Source organism: Berghia stephanieae, chromosome 4, assembly GCF_034508935.2.
Source record: "Berghia stephanieae isolate SIO BIC M18660-M18661 chromosome 4, UCSD_Bste_1.3, whole genome shotgun sequence".
Taxonomy (NCBI): domain Eukaryota; kingdom Metazoa; phylum Mollusca; class Gastropoda; order Nudibranchia; family Aeolidiidae; genus Berghia; species Berghia stephanieae.
The window spans coordinates 69058674-69080835 of NC_088363.1; the positions used below are offsets into that span (position 1 = coordinate 69058674).

Consider the following 22162-nt stretch of genomic DNA (forward strand, 5'->3'; position numbering starts at 1 on the left):
GGATTGTCCATTACCGAATGTTTTTTGATAGAAAACAAATGCATCTTCAAATCTAAACTGCTTTTGACGGTAAGCGGTAAGTTTTTTATTTATTTTTCGGTCCAAACGAATGATTTATCCTGGTATAGAAGCTAAGTATTGGTAACACCGGCTCACCTCTCTAGTGGCTGTACTGTAGTGAGTGCAGAGTCAGAGTCGAGTTAGTAAGTGAAGATGACAATCACAAACGAATCATTATTGACAATGGTTCATGTTCTTTGCTGAATTTGCTTGACCTATCGTCTGCTTTTGATACTATTGATCACAATCTTCTCCTCAAACTCAAGCGTCTTGAAATTACTTATGTCTGAGCTGGTGCAGCGCTTGATTGGTTTAGGTCATATTTGTTTAATCGTAAACAGATTATTACGGTGGATGAATATAGATCTGAGGAAATCATTCTTGATTGTGGGGTTCCCCAGGGTTCAGTACTTGGACCCGTTCTTTTTGTTCTGTACGTTGGACCTCTGTCTAAAATCATCAGAAGTTTCGGTCTGTCTTACCACCAATGCCAATACGCTCATGATACGCGTACTGCGATTCCAATACGAGAAATTTACAAGAAGTATCAGCCGATAGTAAGAATTGTATCCAAAGTGTTAAGAAATGGATGAATGAGTACAGACTGAAACTAAATGATGATAAGACAGAGGTGCTGTACCGTATGTTGGGAACAGGAAGGCGAAAAGTGAAACAGATTTGAAGCTGGGGGATGCCTCCATTCAAATTGTTGATAAAGTGAAAATCCTTGGCACATTCTTAGACTCTGGACTGTCGATGGAGCATCAGGTTAATAATTTGGTTAGATCTCTCTTTTCCAACTAAAAAAGATTGCTTCCATTAGACGGTTCATATCTGAGGATGTGACCAAACACCTGGTTGTGTCCCTCGTACTATCGAAATTGGATTATTGCAATGCTCTGTTGTTTGGCGTTTCGCAATATAATCATGAAGCGTAGGTGCGATTCTGTCAGACCTCTGCTTCATGACCTGCATTGGCTGCCTGTTGAGAAAAGGGTTAAATTCAAAGCTTGTGTTTTAGTGTATCGTTGTCTTGAAGGTACTGCCCCTGCCTACATTTCGGAACTAATTGAAAGATATTCAAAACCCTGCCCCTTACGTTCGGCCAGTGATTCCACCAAACTAGTTGTCCCTCGATTACGGAAAAATGCTGGAATGAGACCCTTTTCTCATTTCGGACCCTCTGTTTGGAATGCCTTACCACAGAGCATTCGTGAAAAAGAATCTTTGTCGATTTTTAAACGTTAGCTTAAAACATATGTTTCGTTTTTAGTTTAGTAGATGTTATGAGAAGCAAGATAGGTCTGTCTGGTTTCGATTGTGTGTTGTGGGTCTGTGTGTGTGTGTATGCTTGTGTGTGTGATTGAGTATGTGTCAGCCAAAGTAATTTGTAATTTAAGCGCTTAGAGTCTGGTGTCTCGGAGTTATAGCGCTATATAAGTTTTCAGCATTATTATTATTAAGGGTCAAGATGCTCAGTAGCCAATCGTTCTTTGGTCAAAAAACTTAAGAACTCACGAGAACAGAAGTTTGAAATTTGGTGATGGACGGACCTATGAAATCGTTTCTGGGTGGAGTTTAGCCATGAGTGACCGTCGAAAACGAAAATGCGACTGCAGACATCAAAGGGTAGGCTTATATCATCAAAGGATGTCTACATGATTGATATGGCCATATAGGGAACTCATTATCTACTCCCCCCAAAAATAATCTGAACACGAGAGGGTTAATAGCATGAATTATAGTCTGACGTTCATGTTATACTGTTCTCTTCCTCTTGTGTTCTTACTTTAAAAAGAATAGAATTGTGCTATTAAGATATGATTAAAAAAAACAAAAACTTAAGCTTCGAGTTGGAACTGTTACTGCTGGATAGTTTTACACAATTATAATTATAAGGATGCATCTTTATTTTTGTTGTTATTGTTTAGTAGAAGGATGACTGATTGATTTTAAAAAGCTCATTTTTAGCTTTTAAAAAATATGTTCTTTGATATTGAGTCATTTTTTTTTCAATGGTTATGACTATTTAGTTTTTGTTGGTCAAAATTATGTAGAATTATGTGCTCCATTTTCTAAAAAAAATAATTTCCAACTGATGTTTATCACCCTTTCCTCTCTCCTTCAATCCATTTTAGTATTCCATCTTTCAACAAGAGATTATAGCACTGTATTGTCAGGGGTTTGCTCATCTCTCAAAGCAGTAAAATGGCACTCAAGTTTGGTCCACAATGGTAAGTTTGATAAGAATTTATTGATCTTGGTTGAATAGACCACTTGTAGTAGAGAAGAGAGTGGACAGAGTGAGTAGAGTCCTTGGATATGTGCTAAATTTTAACGCATCAAAACATAATTCTGTGCTTTTGCTTTCTGTTTAACATGGCATTTAAAATCTGAGTGATCAAATAAAATTGGTTTAATGTTTTCATACGGCCATTGTAAAATCGATCTAAATCGCAAAATCGCGGTGTCCTGCATCAGAAGGATAGAAAAAGGTTAACGAACTGGCTAATTTTCACAGCGGATAGTCGTCTGGTTTTCGACACACAGACAGACAGACCTGCTCTTTCTTTTATTAATATTTGATTTTGAGGAATTAAGAAATAAGGAAAATATATATACTACAAAAATGGCTGAATCCACAATGCACATCTCCATTTCATTGAGTTATGAGTATTACTCATTACTGATCTTAAACTTATTCCCTAAACTGTTACAGTAAAAGGCTTTCTAACCATTATGACATTTTTGATAACAGTTCTATCAAAATACATAAGAATGGGAAAATATGTAAATGACTAAATGTTCATCAGCTCTTGTATTTTGACACATTCAAGGGATGAGGAATAATGCAATATGAACAGAAGGAAAGGTCTGGAGTTGGAAAATGACATTCATGTTTCCTGTACCTGCTTACCATCCCATATTTAAGTTGCGACATTGATTGGTAGTATTGCATCATGCATTTATTTGAAATTAAAGTTTCTTTTTATTCTTTTAATATTTTGAAAAATTGCCCTGTTTTTTTGGGCTAAATAATATTACAAATAATGAAGTCACATGGTATTTGTCAGTAGGTCAGTCTTGTTAAAGGAAATTTGACCTTTTTTTTTTTTTTTTTTGCAATCTTTTTCTAATTTCCAGGTTACGTGACTTGACTGATGATGGGACAGGTTCAGCTCAGTCTCATACTCCATCATATGGAGTGAAATTCAAACTTGCAGATTATCGATATGGTCGAGAAGAAATGCTGGCACTTTATAATGACACCTACTCCCCGCCAGATCAAGTGCGAAAACATCAAGTTATATTCTCCAAAGAAAATCAAAGACCCATATCGATGACCCCCTTATCGGAAGATGAACAGGTAAATCACCTATTGATTTTTAAAGTCATCTTAACATGTTATTTATCATTATCATTCTTATTTTTGTCTTCTCAGTGTGATGTTTGTGGATCATCCTTGATTATGATTTTTTCTACTGCTGAGATACAAATTTGATAAGTACTTTAAATTTGATAGTATTTTCACTGTTTTATTGCATGTTTTAAATAAAAATGTAAGGATTGCCTTGTTTTCAAGTACTGGAATAAAATTTCATATTGCACAGAAAGAGACACTGATGTTTGGAGAAGATATGTAAATATAATGACCTATAAAAAAATGAATTGATTGAGATTAGATATTATTAAAAGAGGCCAATCATTTATTTTTTTTCTTGTCTTTCTTTTGTTATCCTAGCGTCTGATATCACAAGGTGTAAACAGTCATGTGGTATTACGCGGTGGAAGAGGTGGGGGAGTTGCTGACAGAGGAAGGGGAAGAGGTAGAGGCAGAGGGGATGGTGGTTACGTACCACGACAAAACGAAAATGGAGAACCGCCCTTTGGGAGACAAGCATCAAACGATGGGTGGGAAGTAGTGTAAGTTGAATGCTCTTTTGCAGACCTTCCTTTCATTTATCAGAATACTTCAGTTCTTAATTCTTTATGGGGAATTTCCAAATTTCTAAATTTTATTGTTTCATTCTGATTTTTGATTTTCACTTTAGTTTTGTTCATTTTTGATAGAGAAGTGACATCTTAGGTCAATTGATTTCAGCTATTTGTCAATTTACCATAATTCAGAAAATATGCTATGTTTGGGTCTTTGGATACAAAATTGCATTTATGCATATTATTTTTAATTTTTTTTTTTTACTTTGACCGTGTTGATACCTCATTGTTGGCCTCTATATTCTTGTTCTCTGAATAGTGATTATCTCATTTCACACTTCTATTTATCTGATAATGGTCCGGATATTTCACAAGGTTGCCAATTTTCTGTATATTTACGGAATTCAGTATGTTATAAACACTCAGAGTATATTTTCCAATCACCTGGTAAGTTGGGGAAAAAAAGTACATAATGACTTTTTACAGGACTTCAGTACTCAGAAAGGGTCGGTCTATGAATTTTTACCTCCTAAATTGGCAACCTTGATTTCATTTTATATCAATCAAGTGAGGTTTAGTGACTATTTGGAGCAGTGTCTTGAGCCGTGAAATTTGTAATTTCCAATGTGAAAACAAGCTTAATTTCTTTCTTTAAATAATTTGCGCATAATTTTGAATTGAGATTTTATTTTTTGCAACAAAATATTCTTACTTGATGTCGACTGATAATCATTTATTCTTATTTTTTAGGTAATACTGTGTGGCAGGCCTGCTTTTGGTCTCTTAGCTGTTCTTATTTCATTGGATGAATATTTACTTTAAATAAAATACAGTGGAATCTCGAAATTGGGAATCGTTAATATGGAATCTGGGATATTTGGACAAAATCCCAGAGAACAAAATTTTCTCTTTGCGGTTTACCTCTCCAATTGGGTGGGACCAATCAGGACTAATCTGATATCCATTTTGGCAGATCTATTTCAACCTTCCTCAATTCTCCATCATAAAAATCTTATGAACTATGCAAACCAGGCAGTAAATATAATCAAAATTTGTTGTCATACTGCTTGCCACATCAATGTATAGTAGGGGGACTAAGCATCATGTCTCTGATGTCTGAAACATTGCCTTTCATATCCGAGGTGTCCAATTCAAAATGGGCAAGATAATGCTGTGTCCAGTATATGTACATGTTATAGCGTTTGTCAATGCACCAGATAAGAAACTAGCTCACACATCATGGGGGCTTGGGTGGTGCATTGTTGGTGCATGTGGATATCTTGTCAACACCAAAATAATTTGATTGTTAACAGGTATGACATCACAACACTTTGATTTTCATTGGCTAGTTTTGACCCATCAAAACACTGGATTCGCGAAACACCCTAAAGCCTGTATAGACAAATCTAGCTGGTTGTTTACAAACAATAGAATTAATTAATTTGACCATATTCTGCTCTTTGTTATTGTTTTTAGACTGCCAGTTAATTGATTAGTTCTGGTTAGATTCTCTCAATTAGTACATAAACGTTTAAGGTTAAGATTCTCTCAAGTAGACTATAAAGGTTTGAGATTAAACATAGTTATGTGTGTTAGTATGATTGTAGCCTTGCATAAGACTATATTGTATGCTGGAAAAGTTAATAGAACTTCTACGAGGTGAGTTGCACAGTGTTAAGAATTGGTATATTGAGCTTTCATTTAAAAAAACCCTCCCCTCCCCCCCCCCCCCCCCCCCCCCCCCCCTTAAACAAACAGTAAGCACCCTTTTATGTTAGCTTTTCTTATTGATGGTTTATTTATAATGTATTGGCCATTACTTGTTTCATTTTTAGGGGCAGAAAGCCAGAAAGAAGTTTTTCAAGAGGATATGATGAGCAAGTCCCCACCAAGCGAGAATTTCTAAGATCCTCAAGCAACAACTGGCGAGATAAGAAACTAGAAAATGAAGAGGAGGAAAGCAACAGTGCTGGTGGTGGTCTCTGGAGACAGAATCGTGAAAACACTAGATGGGGTAAAACATTTAAAATGGCATAATGAGCTTTTTCACACAATGGGGACCAGTATAGATTTGTCGCTTTTTCTTTTTGTGAGTTTAAATTTTGAATAATCAAGGCACAATCCAGAGCAGTCAACTCGTGTTTCTTTGTTTTTTTCTTGATGGATAATTATTGGATGATTTTGGGAAATTTAGGGATGGTTGGTAAAGGAAAAAATGACTAATCTGAGTAATCAAATATATATCCCCTCTCAATTTAAAAACCAAATGTTTCAATTCTTCATGTCTTATCATTCTAAAGATCTCAAAGATTGATACTTCAATAAATTTTGTTCTATTTCCTAATTTCCTCTCTCTCTCTCTATCTCTCTCTCTCTCTCTCTCTCTCTCTCTCTCTCTCTCTCTCTCTCTCTCTCTCTCTCTCTCTCTCTCTCTCGCTCTCTCTGCCCCCCCCCCCCAACTCTCTCTCTCTCTTTCACTCTCTCTCTCTCTCTCTCTCTCTCTCTCTCTCTCTCTCTCTCTCTCTCTCTCTCTCTCTCTCTCTCTCTCTCTCTCTCTCTCTCTTTAAAAAAAAAAAAAAAAAAATTTTTTTAAGGTACTTTTTTGCCTTTGGGGAAAAAAATCCAGATTTTTTTCGTCACATCCCTTATTTTTTTGTTAGCTTAATCCTATGCTGCAGGAATTTTGAGTTGGCAGCTTAGTAAAATTGATTGATTTTGGGGGATTGATTTTGGGGTGGTATAAAAATTTAAGCTGTGGTAATTCACAATAAGATTGCTAAAGAAAGTTGATGGGAATTTCCATGCCATCTTCTGCATCAGTTCAAGATATTTGTGATATATTTAACTTGAAAATGAAATGGACCTGTGACTGGATGTTTTAAGTTCCCTTTGCATGTATGATTGCGATGACTTTGCATAGTGCATGGTATATCAATTTTTATCTTAATGAAATTATTGTTGATAATGAATGAAATTCAAATTGTGACTTGTGATGCTTTCAGTATGGATCAAAGATGAGAACTGCTAATCAGTGAACTTATGGCAAATCTATAATGACTGATCTAGAAATCTCATCTATGATGCATTTGTGAATATTGCATGTTGAAGAACAGTATTTGCTATTTCCTGTCTGGTTGATAATAAAAGCATCTTTTAAAGGTTCATCAAGACCCAATTGGCGGCAACCCTCAGGTGATTATGATGAATCAAGACCATACAAACCTAGAGATCCAGATTCTGCTCTGAGGGGACCTAGAAAGACTAGTGACTCTTATGACAATGGTGAGGTTTTAAATGGGGTTCTCATCCCCTAATAATCCAATTTTTAATAGAACACTTTTCATTATAGTTAGCCCGCTACTTTAGGAAAACAAAAATTAGTTATATAAAAAACAAAACACCCCTCTATTTATCAGTTTCTTTCTCATGAAATGCCTAACAAAGCAGCATGATTTAAATCGAATTGTCTTCTGAATTAGAATTTCGTTTATAGAGAAGCATCTCAATGCAAGCAAGAAAACTACTTGTCTTGTTGGTGTCTTTAACAGAAAATAGTCATAAAGACCTCTTTACGAGAGTCTAGCTTCTTGTGTCTGTCAGACAATTGCAGAGATGCCAGCTGAGAATTTGGCTCGCAAGAATTTCAGACACCACTGGGAGGAATTTTAGCATTAAAGTCCAATACATATAGTACGATGCCATAAATAAACACAATGTCAAAATCTGTCCAAATTGTCCAATTTTAAAATGAAGGAAACTTAAACTGAATATAAAAAGCAAATTTTGGTTGGGGGAGTAGGGGTGCTTGGCTCCAACCAACCAGCCCTTCTTAAGGATATAAAAAAGGACTTGAAAAATTATGATGGAATACAATTCTCTTACCCAGTTAAAGCCTTATCATTGAGATCTTATTCAGACATTAATGGGCAAAACTCTACTTATACCTAACTTTCACCAATTTGTTTTTTCCAGTTTTACACCCCCCCTCCCGTCATCCCTGGGCTGTCTCCATCTAATAACCCGGTAATGGTGTCACCAGGAAGTGGGGGGGGGGGGGGGGGGGGGGGATGGGTATTACCCATTGATCACTGTATTGCGATTTTTTGATATTGTAAAATATTCAGTTACTGATTGGATTCTTCTCAATAGTAAAAAAAGAACCCAGGGATAGAAGCATTAAGGAATTGGGTATTTAAGAGTTTTTATCTGGCCACTGGTTCTCAACCAAATGTAACAGCTTGTGAAAAGTGTTTTTTGAACATCTAGGTTTTTTTTGGTTTGTTTTGTTTTTCTTTAATTTAATTTTTTTTAATTTTTACATTTTACCCAAGCAGAGTTTGATAAAATAAACTATCATATGTTTTTATCAACTTTTATGTTATTAAAAAATCAAAGTTTGTCCTTTTGCCTCTTGTTTTTAGGGTATTTGGGTTTTTTAAATGTTTTTTTGGGGGGGTGTTTTTTTTCGAGACTTAATGTTTTATTTATTTATTTATTTAAAATATCATTTATTGTTGACAGAGGTCCCAGAATGGGCTGTTGACGACATTGGAGATGATCCAGGTACATTTGACTCCAAGGGAATTTTTGTGTCTACCAGAAAGGTGTGTGATTGGAATTGGACATCAATGTTTAATTCCTTTGTTTTTCTGAATATTCCTATTTCTGTTTTTTTTTAACAGGATTAAAAATATCCAACAATTCTGAATGCCAAATATGAGTCATTCTCAAACGGTGGTCTCACGAATGTTGCATAAGATCAAAAAATTGAAAATACCTCTGAGCATGATTCAACTTTCTAATGATAGCATACTAAATCTCAGACTTTAATCTGTAAAGAAAAAGATAACTCTACTCATCGTTTCCAGGAAAAAGAATAATAAGTTTACTTATGGGGAAATATCTGACATCATTGATGACACGAAATGTATGCCATACTATCAAACCCAATCAAGTAAAACGTGTGATCATTGGTCTATTGATAATTGATTTAGTATAATTCAATGATGAACAAACTATTTTGGCTTCAGATACCTGAAAGGACTGCTTCAAGTGTCACCATTTTGTCACCATGATGTCTAAGACTCATGGGGTAAAACATGTTTCCACTTCACCATCAACCGTCAAGTGAAATACCTAATTTTATTTGATATCTTTTAATAAGAAATGTTCCACAGCGCTACGCATAGCTCAAGGGCCGTTTATATTTACGATGGATATATTGCCAAGGCTAAGCGACACTTTTTAGAATTGCCATTTCTGAACACACCCCAGTGTATTTTCACACAGCCTTCGTGATATTATCTTTTCAAAATTGACCACATTTACTTTGTAGAACCTAAAAGTATGAAAAAGTTTAATGCGAAAGCCAGAAGTGCGTTATGAAGACACCTTCAAATCAAAAGTTATATGATTGCTACAAGCACATTTCGATTGCCTCACGTTGTAAACAAAATGGTTGACCGTTTCTTCACTGATGTGGGTACCTAATTATAAGACACAATTGTAAGTAGCCTAATTAATTCCCACGTAAATTAGTTTTCTTCCATTGTTTTGTTCAAGTGAACTTTCTGTTTACTATTCTTCTTGATTCTTTGGATTTTTCTGATAGGGTACGAAGAGTTTCAGTGAGGTTCAGTTTCAGTCTCAGTCAATTTTTATAGAGCTCATTTACAGGTCTAAATATAGCCTTATTTGTTTGAGTGCAATATCTTTAAAACTTATAACAATCATATTGTACTAAGAAATTACAAAATCGAAAATAAATTTTAATATTATAAAACCCGTCAATTGTGGTATAAAGCTAGAACAAAGAGGTGAGCAGTTTGGCAGTTCCCCACATCATGTTCATTGTGAAAAAGATGTCACTTTGATGACGGAGACCAGCACATTGCATCAAACATGAACTTGAATGTAAAAAATCCCATTGAAAAGTAAAACATTCACATAAAGACTAAACATGCATTAATATAACATCATCCAGGTATAAAGAATGAAAGAAAACCAGAAGCTACTAAAGCAAGATTATGACGTTATGAAAACATTGGAATTTTTGTCACTTTCATGTCGGAGACCAACAGTTCATTACTTTTATTATTGCTTGTAATTTGATGCTAAATGAAAAAGACAATATAAAAGAGAATTTTAGCTTTATTTACTATAATATGATTTTAAACACCCAAAACCCAAGAAATTTAGGATTTTAAATTTTAGTAGCAAGGTGGCTAACTTTGACACTCACAAAGATCAGTTTTAAAAAATAGATTTAGTCATATTTTCTTTTTCACAGACAAAGAAGCAATAAAACACAAAAATGCTTTTATTCACTGATTGCTTAACTTAAGTTAGATATTAGAGGATTTTGAATCATGCATCTTTCGACATTATGCAAGACAGAATGACAAGAAGACTTTATCCATATCCTGTTCTCTGACTTGTTTCAGTCAAGGAGAGCTCCTGTTCTAGATTGCTAGTATTAAGAACATGAATCTAGGACACAAATCAAACAGAAACAAGCTTTGTTGACTAACTTCTAATGATGTATCTCTGACATCATAAAATTACATAATTGCCTCATCATGGATATATTAAGCATTGAAAGTCATTAAGAATTTTCTGATTTCATTTTTATATCAGATATCCTTTCTCATTAACATTATCAGTAATACTGTCAATGATTGGAAATAATTGGGCCAACCTTTTATTTAATAACAGTTTAAGTTTAAAAGTTCTAATGACATCAAGCATGATGTCGGAAACGCCAACTTTGACCATGAATTAAAATCAGTCATATTTTAAAAAAAATGTTTTTCTTGTGTTTGAAAGTCTGTTTTGAAGTTTATTTAAGAATTGAAGCCAAATATTATCCTATTTCAAATTGGAGTTCCTAGTTCAAATTCCCATTGAAATGATTAGTTGTCTGCTGCAATATTTTTCTCTGAGAAAAATGGGGTATTTTTCTTAATTACTTGCTCATCATTTCAAAATTTGAAAATCAAAATACCTGAAATTGTCTCGACTATATATTAGATGTATACCCTTCACGTTAGGCACATTTTAAGTTCATTTACTTAAGTAGGATTATCTGTTGTATCCAATTTAAAAGGCACCCTATCACAATCCCACCTTTTGAGAATGGCTCATATATACTGTTGTTTATTTATTTTATTTTATTTTATTATTTCTTTTATATACATAATTCGTTAGTTCCATGGGTCATGTTTATTGTGTAAGAGATGATGATAAAGAACAGGAAGTGCTCAGCAAGAAGTTATATTACTAGAATAATTGGAGGGCATCCCACATTTAAAAGTGATCAATATAATTGGGATAATTTGATTGAAGTATAGATGATTTGTTAATTTATAACATTTGCTTTGGTTTTATTTATTTATTTGTTTGTTTTTTGTTTCGTTTGTTTATATTTTATTTTTCTACGCTGGGAAATGGTTGAAATATTTGTCTATCCTTCTCTTATCAGGGAGATGTTAAACAAATTTAGAGCAGCTGATATATACTTCAATTTAAATATTTCCACGAGGATTTCTAGTGCATGTTTATTAATGGATATGTATTATATATATTTTTTAGGGATCAAAGGAAAATCATAATCATGAAAACTTGCAGAGAGGATCTTTAGAGGGGCAAAACATACGGAAGGCAAGAAACATTCAATATTTTGAGTTTAAATTGATGCTGCTTTGAAATCTTCTTTCAGAGATCTGTATTTAGAAAGTTAGTCTTTGATTTAAGATATTACTTTTTAAAAACTGGTTCCTGATATTGCTGTAAATCAGATAAAAGCTTTGGCATTAAATGGTAGTTTTCGTTTTATTGTATAATATTTTTGTGGAATGGTTATCTGAATTTGTGAGTTAAATAAATTAGACCTTGTTAAATTGAAAGAGGGAATGTTCCCTTATTTAGAGAGTATAACAGTCACAATTTACCACTCAAGTCTTTATATTTTTTAGTGATAATGATGTTGAAGGTCATGAATAAGACTTAGGGATATAGCTCAAAATTTTGTTCAGTAAATGTCTTCACGTATCTTTTTAGTACCTCTTTATTTTCCCTCTGAAACAATGATATTATTTTTCTCCCACTGAATGCTGGATATATGTCCTTACACACCTTTTAATGATCACCATTTTCCCCTCAGAACAATAGCTTTTATTTTCCACTGATGCTGGGTTAAATCATCAAATACCTAACAGACAAAAGAAAACATATGTTCTTCACCAAATCCTGCATTACCATCATCATTTAGCAATTGCAGGGCTTTCGTAGGTTCAGTCACTTGAGTTCTTGATACTTTATAACTTACTGTTTTATTATATCTTCAATTTATTTTTTCTTCTTGTTTATTTTAATTTTAGAAGTACGATGACACAAATGATACAGAAAACCGCAACCCTGAAAAGCACAGATCCATAAATGACAAGACAAATGTACCGAATGAAAGAGAAGATTATCATCATGACATACCAAATTCAAAAGTTCCCCAAAAGTCAGAACCTTCTAAGAAACCTGCGACTGTAGATTACATATCACATTCCATGAAAGGTGAGCAACCATGAAAAAATATAATTTCAAGACCTATTTATGACTCTCAAACAATTTATTGCTCTTTCCCTTAGAATATTGATTTGAATTAAGGGTCTGCATTATAATGACTCTCATAGCTCTTACTAGTAAAGGTTATTTTTCTTTTACTAAAATGACTTAATTTGAGTCATATTATTTAAGATGCACATTTTTCTTGTCAAACGTGTTTCTTGTATTCTTGTAGGTGATGGGGACTCCATACACAGTGGGTTAATGTATTCAGAGAATACAAATGGACCACAGGCTCCTCCTGGTCCTGCTGGTGGCTTGCATGAACCCTTATACCATCCCCAATCTCCGCCATCAGAAACTATCCAAAACAGACCAGAGCCTGTTAATGAATTGGGTCATTCTGCTGGAGGATCTTCAATCGTCAATTCTGAGAATGAAAACATTTTGCGTATGGAAAATTCATTAAAAAATCTACTGGCTGGAATGTCTGCAAATACTGTAAGATTTTTATTATAGGGTCTTAAATAGAAAAGAAAAAGTTTGTCATGTCAGATTGTGGATTTGTAGATTTGTTTACTTTATGGAAACATGCAGCTTGTGGCCTTGTTTTATGACACTCACTTTAAGATCGGAAGGTCCTGGGTTCGAGCCTCGCTCAACGCATAAAATAATTCGAGTTCTTGGAAAAGGCCCTTTACTTACATTCTCTCACCGTATTCAGGTGTAAAATGAGTACCCAGCTGTGAACTCTTTAGTTGTTAACACATCTGGCACTCATTTTTTTTTCCAGTTGCTAAGAGCAATTTGGCAGAAATAAGTTAAACCTCGTACCCCAATTCCGAATTGGGTTACAAATGAAGAATCACGTCATGACTGTCAGTTCATGTTCGACTGTCAAGAAGGCTGGACATGTCTTGTTTTGTCTAATTAATTAATGCAAACAATTGTGTTGTTTTTCCTTATTCTAATTAGATTTTAAAAAATATATTGTTGATTTGTTCCGTTTGATCTGACGCGTTAAAGTCTGACAAGTCAGTGATTCTTCATTTGTTCCCCATTCGAAATTGGACTCGTCAAGAGTTCCAATTAAACATCACAGGTATGTTCGTTTAATTTTTGAAATAAATCAGCCCCTTAATCAGAATCATGTCTATTATTCCCCCATCTTCATCTGAGTCCATCTGTAAGAGTTGCAACGTAAACAATTTCAATAATTTCATTCCAAAATGTCAATGAGACCATCACCGTGCAGTGACAGCCTCAATAAAGGTCTTAGAAAGTCACAGCAGTTCAATTCTGTTACTCGTAGGCTTTGTATTTCACTCATGTATTACAGCTATATGAGTGATGCCTTTTGGCGTATCTAGCAACACAGCCGGCATTACAGACCTACACCTTCCAGCGTATGTAGCAACTAAAGAGTTAACAGCATTGTCTCTGTCAGAAAAAAATTGTAATATCGCTTAACATGCTCATGCTACATGTAATGTGTTGCTCTTGGTCAGGGACCCTTTGTAAAGCGCTTTGAGCATGTTTAATGTATATTGCGCTATATAAAAGCTCAATGTATGAGCAAATAACTGATTTAATCATTTTATTCAGGAATCGGAATGGAAAGAACAAGCAAAAGGAAGTTGCTTAATCCCAGGGAACTTGATCGATTAATAAACCTTATCCAGGCAAAAAAATAATAGAGCAAAACACAAACTTTGAAATGAGCTGACAAGTGGTATTAAAATTAGTACTAATTACGTATTTTAATTTTAATTTGTCTTTTCTTTTATTATTTGCCTCCTATTCATAGACAAAGTCAGAGGAAGAGGTTGATGTTTCAAAGGCCCTACCTTTAACGCATAAAGATGCCAATAAGTGGTTTTATAGAGACCCTCAAGGCAAAATACAAGGTGAATAAAAAAATTTCTCTTAATTTTACTGGTTCCCCCAATATTTGTCTGGCTCTCCGTATTTTGATTGTGACGACAAATCCGAGTTCTGAGCTACACAATTTAAAAAATGCATAGTGTCGTCAGGTGTCGCAATGCAATTCCCTAATCATTGTGTCTAAATATTGTGGTAAATACTCACACACTGTGGGGCTGACTGATTTGGCTGATTGGCATCTATTAAAGCCTTTATTGCTTTGATTCTTGTTAAACGAAAAATGTCTCTATATTTTTCCACATATCACCCTCCAACATTTTTTGGGGGGGTTGACAAATTTGTTACTAACCTTTATCACACTAGATAAGCAAACTTATTATACATCTTGCAGAAATAGTATTAAAATAGATAGAATTGATGTAGCAGGTTGCAAAGTTTCTATTTCTAATTCCTATGTTCGCAATCTGGATGTCCATGAATAATCATATCACGAAAATTATTCAAAGCTGTCACTACCATCTTAAAAACATTGGTCGTATTAGGTCTTTGATTGACACTGAAATCACTAAAACACTTGTCACTTCTTTCATTCTTAGTAGACTTGCCTATTGCAATGCGCTGCTCATTGATTGTCCCAATTACAATATTCAAAGATTGCCGGATGTTCAGAACAGGGCGGCTAGATTGGTGATTTTATCAAAACATGACGATCCTATCTCCCCTGTTCTGGAGATTCTTCACTGGCTGCCGGGGTGAAGCAGCGCATTGAGTTCAAGATTTTATGTTTTTGTTATAGCCCCTTTCATGGCCTGACACCATCCTATCTAAATTATTTCATGTTTCACCTTGTAGATCACTAAGATTAAATAATATGCTTCTTCTGATAAAGGTACTCTTTTTCACAACAAATCCTTCAGAGTGGCTGCGCCCAGGTTGTGGAATTCCCTTTCTTATAATACCAAGAATAGTGATAATTTAGATATCTTTAAAAAGAAATTGAAAACCGAATTATTTAGAAGAGTTATTTTGACAATTAATGTGCTTTATGTTTTAATTTAGGGTAGATGGTATAGTAATGTGTATGTAAAGAGTGCGTATGTGGATGCGGAGAAGTTTTCATATGTGGGTTTGAGTGTACGGGTGTATGTGTTTAGGCGTGTTAGTGTGTATGCTAGTTTATATAGTCTGAGTGATTGTAAAGCGCCATAGAGCACTTGTCAGTGGATTAATGGGCGCTATAAAAATATATTATATAATTATGAGTCAGTTTAAAGTGTTGGTTGCTCACCGCATTAATTACTCCTTATTTGAATTTTGGGAGAATGACAGCCATGCAGTTTGTTTTATTTATTAATTAATGTTTTTTTTTTGGGTTGTTTTTGAGCCCATCATGTTGATTATAGACATTTGAATTAACAAGATTTCTTATCTTTTACACCAGGTCCCTTCAGCAGTGAGAGTATGGCAGAGTGGTTCCGAATTGGTTATTTTACAATGAATCTCATAGTAAAGAGAGGTTGTGATGACTCCTTTAAAGAATTAGGTAAGATTGTTTTTTTTTTTCCTTGATTAAAAAAAAAAATAAAAAAAATAATAGACTCTTATAGAGCGCACGGTATTCTCAACCATAAGGCTCTTGTAGAGAGCGGTGGGGGCTGCCTGAAGCCTGGGATTTTGAAAATACAAACAAAAGAGTGATAATGGAGAGGCTTCGGATGGGAACAATACAGACAATGGACATTTCGGGTACAATCCCTTTGTCAGCACAATAAACAAATTAACGTTGAAAACAAATAATAATATTTGTTTTCCATGTTAATTTGTTAATTGTTGTGCTGACGAAGGGTTTGTACCCAAAACGTCCATTGTCTTATCTTATTTGTTTTCCACATTAATTTGTTTATTGTTGTGCTGACGAAGGGTTTGTCTGAAACATCCATTGTCTGTATTGTTCCCACCCGAAGCCTCTCCATTGTCACTCTTTCATTTGTATTTTCATAAGGCTCTTGGCACATCAACACAAAACATTATCAAAGAATATACATTACATCAAAAGAAAAGTGTTTTCAAGGATTTCTTGAACACAGACAATGATTTGGACTCCTGGATGCTCTGTGGAATGGTGTTCCATACAGATGGACCAAAATGAGAAAAGGATCTTCCCACCTTTGTACAAATGCGTGAGATAGCCAAACGGGTGGTGTCATTGGGGGAATGCAAAGATCGGGTTGTGGAATATTTCTTTAGGAATTCTGTAAGGTAGGGAGGGGTAGTATTTACGAGACAGTGATAAACTAAGACTTACTAATTATTTATTGTATATTCAGGATGTCCAGAAGAGTTGGAAAGGGGGATTTTTGATTGGATTATTCATTTGTGGTAAAATGGAGATAAAGTAGTGGTCGGATTTTTTAGGGAACCAGCATGTTGTTTGATATTTGCCCTTGAATGTATATATATATACATATTGGATCAGCCCATCATCTTCAATATTGTCATCATCATAAATATGTCCACCGCCACCACCACCTCCATCATCACCATTTTCATCATTATGTCTACCAGTACTAACACAGTTGTATTTTATCACACCACTGAACACCACAATGAAATAGCTTCACCATACCATAGTTACATTTAAAAAGACATGTACTTGCTTGAATATCATTATTTATTAAGGACATTCTGTGTGATGATAAACACTAAAGGTGACTGGTGACTGTCTGATTTTTGGGGAAGAGGTTGAATTTATTATTGCTTGATATCCCCGGACACCCTGTTAAACAGTATCTGTACAATATTTACAGCGCTTTGATGAGCATTATTTTCTCATAAAGGGTTGCATCTAAAGAATTTTTTTTTTTTTAATGCATGAAATTTTTATAATTAATAGAGAATCAGAAATGTAATCTATATTTAAGAATTGATAAATTATTTGGTCAGTTTAAAGGCGGACAAGTGGGATGTCCCGCATCAGAAAAAAGGTTTTTCAAAAATTACCCAGAGGCCATTTTTCCTTTACTTTGTTACATCTCATTCATTTAAAGATAACTTTTATTTTGAGGATTAAAAGGGTCAACATGAAACACTGACATTGAATGGTGAAGGAAACTTGGCTCATTCCTTTTGAAATATGTCGATTAAATGAACATATGAGCTTTAAAACATTTTGGGTTAGCTCATACGTCCTTTATACTGCCCATTTCCAGTTTAAAAATGCATATTCATTTGAGATCTAATGCGTTCAAAATATTTTTCACTCTAGGTGACCTCATTAAACAGTATGGCAGAGTTCCTTTTGTCCCTGGTCCTCCATTGCCTCCTCTCATTGTAAGTATGTCATATTATATCAAAGACTGATTATGCTCTTGAAGTAAAGTATATGTGTGGTGATCTGACAAAACCCTGTCGAGCTAGTTTTGAGATAAAGACGAAAATTCGTTTGTATGATTTTCGTTTTTTCACTTCCTTTGTTTTTAGTATTCATTGAACTACAGTCTCAAAAAAGGATTTTTTTCAATTTGAAATTTATAAATAATTTAATTTTTTTCACAAGCTCCATCAATTGGTATATACATTTGAAATTGATGGGTAAGATGCAAAGAGAATGGTGCTTGTCAATTGAAATAAGACCTTTGATTGATGAAAGTGTTCTGGCTTGTCCTAGGGTATTTAGAGAGCAATTGAACATTGAGGAAGGAGCTGCACATGAATCTTCTCCTAAAATACCACATTGCAGAGTCAAAAAGGGCAAACAAGGGGGTCAATTAACGGATTCCTTGGATAGCCTTAGTCCTTGATAATTGAAACAACCTATCAACTTACACACATGTAGCTACTGTCTTAGCATTTGTAGTAATAAGATAATTGTGGTGAATATTATTACTAAAGTTATTCAAAATTGGCCATGCTATCTGTTTTTTATAATATTTACATTACATTTTTGTCACCATGATGACAATTGTAAAGAGAATGAGTGACCATCTGATGACCACACATTATATGGAACTCATTACACTCATAACTCTCTCACTGATGGCTGGATGGGGTTCTTGACCTCTCATAGTGGGCAGGGAAGCATTTAATGTGTCTTCTATCCCCCTATATTTGTTTTCCAACATGCTTTTTGTCTTTATCTTGGAATTAGATTACTTGGTTTTGTCCTGGCCCTGGCTGGGAGGGAAACGGTCACATGTATAGTGAAAGTTTTGGGAGTTGATATTTTTTGTCTTGTAAATCGTCTCTCTGTTATGCACTGAATTTTTTTGTTTTACATATATATATATATGATTTGTTAACATCTGAGTGTGTTCCTCTTGGTGAGGACCTGTGTTTGTGTCAGGACGAGACATTTAGGCGATCTCAAACTGATAGTGTGCTCTTGGAATCTACATTTGTTCCCTATTTGAACTAATTCCCCTCTGTCTTCCTTTTTATTGGGTACTTTAATTGTAATTCTATAACTTTGTACTATCCCTTGTATGACCTAAATGTGTTGCAAGCGTGGTAAAACCCTTAAAAACAAACAACATATCTCACTGATGGGGTCTTTTGACTTTTTTATGGTGGGAGAAGAGGTATTTTTTGCTCTGCTATAAATATTTGTAAACAGAAATGTATACATCACTTCACCAATGTGACAATGTTCTAAACAGTAAATAAAAAATCTATACAGTCACTATCCCAACCACAAGTCACTAATCCAACTGAAATATGTCAGAAGTTCCGATTACCTTTTAAGTTACAATCCAAAGTATAGTCCATCAAGAATATTTGGAATATAATCTGACAGATTGACTATGCAATGTTGAACTTGTAGGTTTATGCTGTTGATTACAGTCAGTTACTGAAAATCTAACTAAAGTTGAAGAATACTTAACATTTCGAAATTATTTAATACTCTTATTTTTATTTTTCGTTGATGTATTAAAAAAATTAAAAAACAAAAGCACAGCTTTATTAATATCTTAATGACATTTTGAACTGCCGTTATAAGACATTTTTTTGATAACGAAGTATAAAACTGGCTCATAAACAAAGAATATGTTTCAATATTTGGGACTGATTTTTTTTGTTCGTTTACTCTAAATAAATCACAGACAAGCACAAGTGTCTCTGAGGAGATAGCAGCAGTTCCAGAAGTTCCAGCCACTCCTCCCTTGGTTATGACGATGCCATCAATGGTGAATCCTATGATGCCCAGCATGATGGGGCCAACCATGCCCTCCCTCCATGACAGGTTCATGATTCGCTCCATGATGTTACAACAGGAGTATCTCAAACAGCAACTCATGATGCAGTGAGATATTGTATTTCGTGTTTTATTAGGGTTTTTTTTTTTTTTTTCATTTATATTTTATTTCTCTCTGTGGCAAGACCAAACATGAGATGCTCCTAATTTTATACATTATAGCAGTTTCAAAAACTCTACATTGTTAATTTAAAATAAAACCTCAGAGAACTCAGGATCAACGAGACATTTTGTCAGGTCCACCACTTGTCATTACAACCATCTCACGGGATGCCTCAATACATTTCCCACTTGGAATAGAACTTGTTGACACCCAAATTACAATTCATAATTATTCCATTATGTCAATCTGCCTAGTCATATTGATTTTATCAATATTTTCTTCCAAAGTAGAGAGCATCTTTTGTTTCCAGTTTACCTTTTGAAAATTTTTTAGAGACTAGTCTCTGTTATTAAAAATCTAGTGTATTAGAAGAGTATATTATTAAATACATAATGATAATGTAAGTTTTGAGTGCTTGGACAATTCTAAAGTATCTATGATGACTAATATAGCTAGTTAGACATCTTCATATGATGATAATGATGATTTTATACATCATAGGATGAACATTACTTCAAGAAAAATAGTGGTTATCGGGAACTAAATCTAACTGAACTCTTGTTTAACATTAATGGAAATCAAACAAATTACTCGACTGCCCATTCCTGTTGATACGAGCGAATTAAAGGTTATCCAAAAGATTTCATTACATTATTTCCATTTTCCATAAATAAACTTGCCATCTTTTTTTTTTTCTTTGTATTTTGAGTACTGTGTTAGAAATTGTGATTCTTTAATAATACTTATTGTTTCACTTTAGGCAATTGCAAATGCAGACAATGGCCAAGCTTCAAGAGCAGGAAAGTTTTAAAGACTACACACCAGACCAGCAACATGACATAGCCATGAGGATGATGATGCAAACCAATCCTCTTCTTATGCAACAGATGCAGCAACTCCAGCATCAGCAAGTGCTCTTACAACAGCAGCAGCAACAACTCCAGCAACCTGATTTACATCCAACACAAGGGTATGCATCTTTTTTACATGTTCAAAAGGTTGCCTTTTCCTTTCAAAATAATTTGCCTGATTAGAAAATTGGTTTTTGCTCTTTTTTCAATTATATGGAGAAAGGGAAAGCAGAAATATAAAGTTTGACTGCCTTGTGGAAATCTTATTAAATGTGTTTGTGCAGAGATACAGAGAAATGAAATGACATATCCATACAGGAACATTAACATTTTGGCTCTTTGAGAAATCTAATATAACTTGTGTTCATGCAGTAAGAATTTATTTGTTTTAGCGGACGTGCTTACACCATGTGCCATTGAATTCTCTCTTTCACCAAAGCAGAAACAAAATACAACTATCTTTTCAGTATCAAGTTAAACAGCAGTTCTTTAGTGTTTTATATTTTAAAAAAAATTGATCAGGTATGTTTTAATTCTTAACTTTATACATATACTCTTTTTGACAATTTGGTTACCTATCTCTTATTCATAAACTTGTCATATATTTTTGTCTTATGTCAGTGAAATTTAAATCTTTGTAAACACTGGCTACAAACAACTTTCGTTTTTGTGTTTGGTGTCTTTTTCATTAACATTTAATTGTTTATATCTCTCTATAGAAATATTGGTCCTGATGGTGGAGCTGGTGGCATCGAACCATTCCAACATCCCATATCTCTTCCGTCCATGCACAATATGAGTACAGCAGTGCCGACCCCAATCCCATCGGCCACTGTGCATAACCCAAACCCTGTTAGCGAGCAGGAGGCAGGAGGTCCTCTATGGGCTAACAGCTCTCAACATATGGAAAACAGTATGTTTTTTTAATCTTCTGAACAATGACCCCAAAAAAATAGAATGAGCAGAGCAATTTATTTTATAAAGTATTCTCAAAGTTTGATATTAGATTACCCTTCTTAACCATTCCAACATCCCTTATCTCTTCCATCCATGCACAATATGAGTACAGCAGTGCCGACTCCAATCCCATCAGCCACTGTGCATAACCCAGACCCTGTTAGCGAGCAGGAGGCAGATGGTCTATACAGTCTTCTCAAAGTTTGATATTAGATTACCCAGACTCACCTACTTTAATTAACTTTATTTATAGATCAACAATATATCATCCCAATGATTAAATAACATTTCGAAATCCTTTAAATTATGTAGTCTGATCTGCCATCAACTTTCATTTTCAATAAGTTTTAATGCCTTAGAGATGCTCTGGAAGTTCTGAAATTGAAGCCAAAATTTTGTAATTGTACAAATTTTCCGTAGTCGTAGGAAGGTCTGGTTCACCCTTCTTGCTCCCCATCCCCCACACACACGTATATACAGACACACGCCCACCGCTACAAAAAAAAAAACAAAAACAAAACAACACACACAAAAAAAACCAAAACAACCAAACCTCAGAATATC

The 22162-nt window shown here is 34.4% G+C and overlaps 1 protein-coding gene across 1 annotated transcript in view; it reads left to right on the top strand.

Moving 5' to 3' along the window:
• Positions 1 to 22162, top strand: part of LOC144971121 (uncharacterized) — a 37950-nt gene that overhangs the window by 1536 nt on the left and 14252 nt on the right. Inside the window, 15 exon segments of the mRNA XM_078911543.1 lie at positions 2199 to 2294; positions 3205 to 3427; positions 3803 to 3984; positions 5832 to 6010; positions 7156 to 7278; positions 8518 to 8600; positions 11587 to 11655; positions 12375 to 12561; positions 12788 to 13053; positions 14360 to 14459; positions 15878 to 15979; positions 17702 to 17766; positions 19536 to 19735; positions 20551 to 20760; positions 21361 to 21554. Of these exon segments, the coding sequence (XP_078767669.1) occupies positions 2269 to 2294; positions 3205 to 3427; positions 3803 to 3984; positions 5832 to 6010; positions 7156 to 7278; positions 8518 to 8600; positions 11587 to 11655; positions 12375 to 12561; positions 12788 to 13053; positions 14360 to 14459; positions 15878 to 15979; positions 17702 to 17766; positions 19536 to 19735; positions 20551 to 20760; positions 21361 to 21554 (2209 nt within the window). The 5' untranslated portion in view covers positions 2199 to 2268.